The sequence below is a fragment of the Myotis davidii genome, unplaced genomic scaffold, assembly GCF_000327345.1.
Source record: "Myotis davidii unplaced genomic scaffold, ASM32734v1 scaffold428, whole genome shotgun sequence".
In the NCBI taxonomy this organism is placed as follows: Eukaryota; Metazoa; Chordata; class Mammalia; order Chiroptera; family Vespertilionidae; genus Myotis; species Myotis davidii.
Window position 1 is genome coordinate 322,812 of NW_006299834.1, and position 6,762 is coordinate 329,573.

The window sequence follows — 6,762 nt, forward strand, 5'->3', positions numbered from 1 at the left end:
AGGAGGGGGGTGGCGGCCACAGCGCAGGAGGGGGCGCCCGGCTGTAACTGGGACCCGCTTCACCCACCGCCTCATCCCTCTCAGCCAGCAGGAAGCCTCGTCGAGAGGCCGAATCCCGGGCAGCTCTGAGAGCAATGAATGTTCTTCTTAAAAATGTGGGAAACTGAACCTCGAGCTCCAGGCCGTTGAATCTGCCTCTTGACATCAACGCCACTGTCTCTGCTCCAATCGCTTCTCTCGGAGCCGCGGGGCGAGGCGGACATGTTGTCAAGAGGGGGACACAGACAGTAGCCTCTTGGTGGCCGGCAGGGGAGTTTGTGGGGGGAGAGGGAGCACGAAGGTGGAGAAAAGCAGGAGGAGAAAGCCAGTGCCGCTGCGCCCACCGGCCGGCGATACTCACCCGCACGACCACCACCTGCACGGAGACGTGCTCGGGGAGGCGGATCGGCGCCCGGAAGTGCGTGGCCAGCGACACGAGCAGGTGCAGGATGGCCACCAGGTTCTTCCCGTGAATGGCTTGGGGGAGGGGGAGGGGAGAGGGGCCGCTTTAGTTGGTGACACAGGCACCCAAGCCCGTGTCCGAGAGTCAGCATGACCGAGACCTCGGACCAGAGAACATCCGCGGAAACCCACAGGCCGCGGGAGAACGGAGGGCGCGCACAGCTCCCGTGGGAGCCGCCCCCTAGCTCCTGGCTGTTTTCTCTCCTGTCGGCCGAAGGTGAGCTGCGTAACCGCTTTGAAAAGCCCGAAGCTCTGGATGTTTTAAATGCAGAGCTGGATTCTTCAAGGGAGAGCGCTGGGCGGCGGTGAGATGAAGTGGCGAGAGAGGAAAATTAGCACGGGAGACGGAAAGGATCTGAGAGCAGTTACCTGCCACCGCGATGAGCACTATTATCTCTGCAGCCAGCCTCTCCGCCAGAGCAGGTTATTAAGGGCAATGCCACTTTGGGGACGGAAGCTGAGGCTCCCGCCCATCAGGTCCCCATGCCCTCGTCAGCCCTACTCGCTCCCCTCCAGCGTGGGGAGCAGGTGCGGCCACTCTGCACAGGGCCTTACCGTATACCAGGCCTCAGCACCCCATCTGCGTGGGCAGCTGGGCTCTGTCCTAGGTCTCCATGCCAAGAAACCAGGGACAAGTCTCACCGCAGCCCCGGGGAGAGCCCCCAGGCCTCACCCTACTGCCCTGGCCCCGCCCTAAGGGGGGTGGGGAAGGAAGCCAGGACAAGAACGTCCGGCCCCCGGCCTGCTTCTTCACCTTTCCCGTCTCTGTCTCGGCCGGAGGAACTGTGAGGTCGCCTATTCCTGATGCCAGCACGCCCTGAGACACAGCCTGAGCTGGCGTGACCCTCCTGGGGACCTGCTCTGTGGGTCAGAGTGAGCACACCTGGCGGGGGTGCTTTGGGCATCTGGGGCTGGGTCCCCTGCAAGGCCCCCCTAGGCCCCCCCTCCACGGCTTCTGTCTTATAACCTGAACTCCCATCTGTGGGAGCCATGCCAGAGTCTCCGGATAGGCACGGCTAATGAGAGCACGCAGCCTTGCTGACAGTACACCAGATGGCCCAGGCCACTCTGAGCATGGGAATCTTAATCAGAACGTCCAGGGACTGCATTAAGGGCATAGCAAGGTCACTGCTTGGAAAGAAGCCTCTTTGGTCTAAACAGTAGCACACACGCTCACCAGCCAGTGTGCTGGGGGGAGGCTGGGAGAGGCGAGCGAGGCTGGAGAGGCCCCTGAGGCTGCAGCTCCAAGGGCGAGCACAGGGGCCACTGCTGTGGGAGGGGGCGGGGCCAGGGCAGCGTGCAGTGTGCAGCTCCTCGGATAACGGCTGTGGGGACAGAGGCCATTGCTGCTTTATGGGAAAGATGTGCTCGTTTATCAGCCGGCGTGCGGCTGCCCGTATGGGACTTCACTGCAAAGAACAGTCTTGTCTAATGGCTTATGGCCGCTGGCTCCTACAATAAAGACTCATTTTTCTACGCCCACCACGTCTCATGGCTTCTCTGTCTGCCACCAAGCATCCCAAGAAGGTCCAGCCTTGGGCAGAGGGCAGAGGGGCTCGGCCTCGACAGTCTGCGGTGGGCCGGGTTCGAGAAGGAGCCTGCCCGGACCCTTGGTGCGGCGTTAGCAGGATTCAGACGATACGGACTGAGAACAGCTGTGCTCCTGCTGCTCTGGCACCATCCTTCCTCTGCGGTCCCCCGATGTCCCCACCAGAAAAACCCCACTCTATTCTGAAGTTAGGGGGGAGGGGCACAGAGAATGGGGGTGCGATAGAGTCCCTTGTGCCTGAGCTCCTGGGCATGGGGACGCTGGCTTCCTCCTCTCCTGGCCCCCTGGGCCGAGCAGAAGTATGAACGGGTGTGTTCATTGCAAGGCGAGACTCCATGAGCAAGGGCAATGCCTCGCCTCCCCCTGCGGACGCCCCTCCCCCTGCGGACGCCCCTCCCCCTGCGGACACCCCTCCCCCTGTGGCACTCACCGTCCACTGTCCAGGGCAGCGCCCAGCCGTGGGGCCGCAGCAGCTCCTGCACGGCCTCCAGCACCGTCTGCAGCTTCTGCTTCTGCCCGATCTCCGACTGCGTCACCTCGGCCACGTTCAGCTTGCAGCCCGCCAGCGTCTCTACGGCGAGGACAGAGCAGAGGGCAGAGTGTCAGGCAGAGCCGCAGGGCCGTCCGCCTGCTCGGTGGCTCACGAGGAGGCCCCCTCCCCACGGGGTCCGGGTCCGAGGGGGAGCCGGTCACCTGCAACAGCGGGGGCTTGGGGAACGGGGAGCCACAGAACCCCAATACCCCAGTCAGTCAGGCTCCTAGATCACTGCTCTGGGATAGGGGGGAGGGAGTGGTGCGAAGGGAAAGCCGTGGCTGTCCCCCTTGGGGACAGTCTGCACATAAGATGGACAAATGGTTCAAGGCGCAGTGGGCAGGCGAGGAGCCACCTGCAGGGACGGACGGGAGCTGCAGAGGCTGGGCCAGGACTTCCGGTGGGAAGAAGACTTCAGTGCGGAGATAAGGGGCCTGACAGGCCGCCTCTGCTTCCTGCACCCGCGGTCCCACTCATGTTCCTCCCCCTGGACCCCACAGTCAGGACCCTGCGACCATCCCGTCTCCCGGGGGAGCAGGGGGCAGTCCGAGGAGCCAACAAGACCTGTCACCTCCGCTCGAGGCAGCTTCGGGACTACGGCCCCGCCGCTCCCGCCTCCCTCCCTTCCCGCCCGAGAACCCACACCTGCAGGAGCCCGGTCTCCCTCCTGCTGTTTATCTAAGTGAGCCACGCCCTCAGAAAGGCTGTCCCCACGGCTTTCTATCTTGCAGTGTCCCCGGCAAAGTTCTGTTTGAGGCCTTTTCACTGGAGGCACCTGGGGCGCCCACTTTCTCTCTCGTGACCTCCCTCCCCCAATTAGAACGAGAACACGCAGCCCTGGTGTCCCTGAGGTACCGCAATCATAGATGCCGGCGGGCTCGGTTCATTCACTCACTCCCCACCCACACACGGCGACTGAGCACCTACTGTGCGCCAGACCTACTGTATGCCAGGCGAGGTCCCAGGGTCCACGTGTCTCTGCTCCCCTTGGCTGTGTGCGCCCAGCAGCATGGCAGCTGCGGGCGGTTCTGGAAGCTCTGGGGGCCCCGCTGCAGCCCGAGGCTGGGAGAACACACGTAACCTGAAGCCCAGGCCCCGGGATGCCACCTGGGAGCTGAGGCCCCAAGTCCACTCTCAGGACGTGTGACCAATGCTGCCACATAGAGAACCGAGTGGCCCAGCCTGGGTGGCCCTGTGCTGGGGCCCTTTGTGGGGAGTGGGGGGAGGGGCTGGGGGAGCCGCCCTCCGGGGACTCACCCAAGAGCTTCTGCAGCACCTGCCCGTCGAACAGGTCCTCCTCCAGCTGCTTCACGATGATCCTGTCCTCCACCAGCACGTCGTTGATCCAGTCGATGAGAACCTGGGGGGGCGGAGTGAGGCCAGCTCAGCAGCGCCCCCAGACCACACTCGGTGGCGCCCCCCCACCACCCATCACACTTGGTGGTGCTCCTCCACCCCCATCACACTTGGTGGCACCCCCCGACCCCCATCACACTTGGGGGTGCCCACAGTGCCCCCAGGGACCACACTCAGCAGCACCCCCGGACCAGGGCAATGGTCAGAGCTGCTGCAGGAGACATGAGCTGCCGGACATTGTACATCAAGATGCCCTCGGCACGGGGGCCTGGGGGTGGGGCCGGAGGGGCTGACCCACCCGGGCTGCCAGGGTTCCCGAAGGGATTCACGAGAACCCCCTAGACTGGGCCTCCTCCTGGCGGAGACTCGGGAGGTGCGGACTCTCAGCCACAGGGAAGGACGGCGCCAGCTGGGGGTCGAGCGAGTCGCTGTTAGCAGCACTGCCCGCGTGGCCCAGGCAGTCCAGGGGAGCCTAGATGTCTGTCCCCTCCCCTCCCGTCAGATACGCCCCAGAACAGTCCCAAACACCTGGAGCCTAACCCCAAAGCTGCAGAGAAGAGGGGACCACAAGCTCTGAGCTCCTACTCTTTCTAGCAGCTTTATGGACACAGTCACACCCCACACAGGCCTGCTTGTACAGTGTGCGAGCCGGCGTTGCTAGTGCACCCACAAAGCCATGCCACCGTCCCCGTGACCACCTGAAGGGCATCCTCGTCACCCCAAAAAGAAACCCCGTACCTATCCATAGTCATTCCCCATCCCCCCAGTTTCTTCCCCCACTAAGCATCTTTCCTGTGTACAGATTCGCCTGTTCTGGGCGTTTTCATCTGGATGAAGTCATATGACACATGATCTATGTCTGGGTTATTTCATGTAGCGTGATGTGTCTTTTTGTGTCTTTGTGTTGTTTTTATTGATTTCAGAGAGAGAGGAGGGAGAGAGAGAGAGAGAGAAACATCAATGATGAGAGAGAGTCACTGATCGGCTGCCTCCTGCACGCCCCACACTGGGGATCAAACCCACACCCCGGGCCTGTGCCCTGACTGAGCATCGAGGGTGACCTTCCTGTTCATAGATCGACACTCAACCCCTGAGCCACGCCAGCCGGGCCTGAGTGCTGCTGTCATCCCGCCATAGGTGGGTCTGTACTTCCTGTGAGTGGATCGCACCCAGGGATAAACATACGCGTCTGGCTGAGCGGCCATCAGAGGGCGGTCCCCCTCTGCGGCGTGTGGATACGCTGTGAACACGGGGCGCCTGCTCATTCCTCCAGGCAGCTTGCCTCTTACGCTCTTTCTCAACAGCGTTCCCCAGGGGGCTCATGGTGGTTTATTACGAACAAAGACAGTGTCGACCTGGGGCTGTCTGCGAGAGCGAGGACCCCGCCCAGCACGAGGCTGCGTGGCCGGTGCTGCTGACGTCACTTGTCCACACGATGGAGTGGACCAGATGGACACCTGGACAGGCTCCCTCAGAAACAGACAGGCGCCCCGTGGTTTTCTGCACAAGGGAAGCAATAAAACTACTAATCGGTGTCCAGAACCTCCTGGGAGTGGAAGAGGATTGCTGCTCTGAGACGAACGAAAGGGCACGAATGCGGAAGAGACTTTGAAACACGCAGAACTGGCCACAAAGCACCGCCCTGTGAGGTGGACCCCACTACCCCACGGACTCAAATCATGAACTCAGACACCCGTCCGCGAGGAACAGAAGCAAAGGCAACGGAGGGCGGTTTGCAGGAAGGACGGTGAGCAGCCGGGCACTCGGTTCTGTGAAGGTCCTGCCGAGGTCAGCAGGTCCCCGCTCGGCCCCCTCCTCTCACCCCCGGAGGGTCAGGCGGCGTGGGCGTGGGGATGGAGCCAGGAGGGCCCTTGTCTCTGACCACCCTTCCGGTTTCCTTGGGTGGGGGGCCTCCTGATCTTTAAAGACCGTGTTCCTGAGGCCTTGCCCTGGGCGACTCCTCTTCTCACTGTCCACTCTCCTCCGAGGCCAGCTCAGGGCTCCCACCACTTCCAACGCTGCCCTCGCCCCGGAACCCGCACCCCCGCCCTGCACCGCCTTCCGCTGGGCGTTCCAGGAGCTCCTCTCACTGAATTCATCACCCCCAACCCTGCTCCTTCTCCGAGAGGAAACAGATACCGTCCCCGAGTCTCAGGGCCTGGACTCCACCCCAACCCCACTGCTGCCCACTTCCGAGCTGGGTCCACGTTCACCACCTCCTCCCCCACCGCCCTTGTCCCAACCACCTCCCTGGGCCAATGCCACAGCCCTCGCGGAGCACCCTCTCGCCGGCTTCTTCCAGTCCCCACTCTCCTCTGCCCCGGGGCCTTGGCACGTGCTCTTCCTCCACCCTGAACACAGCCCCCTCCCTCACTGCCTGGCCAGCTCCCACTCATCCGTCAGGTTGCAAGCTTCTGTTTCATCCCCTGACCACCCACCCCTCCCAGGCCACCGCCTCACCCCCGGCTCCCAGCACAGCCCAGTGCCTTGTCCCCTGACCCTCCTTCCACAGGCAATGCCAGCAAATGTTGTTTATAACCATCTCCCCTATGGGACTGTAAGTTCTCTGAGGGCAGGGACTATGGCTGTCTTGTTTGTGGCTCTGTCCCTGCACCCAGTGCTCACAGCTTGGCACTGGAGCTCCACACTCAGATACTGAGTCAATTAATTAATTTACTGAGCACCTACTATGTGCCAGGCCCTGGGAATAGAAAAGCCAGGGGGGCCTGTGTCCTTGGGTTCCTGACGTTCTAATCAGACTTTAAAGACACAAACAGGCTTTCAGGTGGGGACGGGCATGAGGGAGGGAGGGAGAGAGGGAGGA

The 6,762-nt window shown here is 62.5% G+C and overlaps 1 protein-coding gene across 1 annotated transcript in view; it reads right to left on the bottom strand.

Annotated features, from left to right (window-relative positions):
• Positions 1-6,762, bottom strand: part of PARVB (parvin beta) — a 98,748-nt gene that overhangs the window by 18,788 nt on the left and 73,198 nt on the right. Inside the window, exons 4-6 of the mRNA XM_015571904.1 lie at positions 3,840-3,942; positions 2,481-2,621; positions 401-516 (exon numbers count right to left, since the gene is read on the bottom strand). Of these exons, the coding sequence (XP_015427390.1) occupies positions 401-516; positions 2,481-2,621; positions 3,840-3,942 (360 nt within the window). The remainder of the gene's footprint in view (positions 1-400; positions 517-2,480; positions 2,622-3,839; positions 3,943-6,762) is intronic.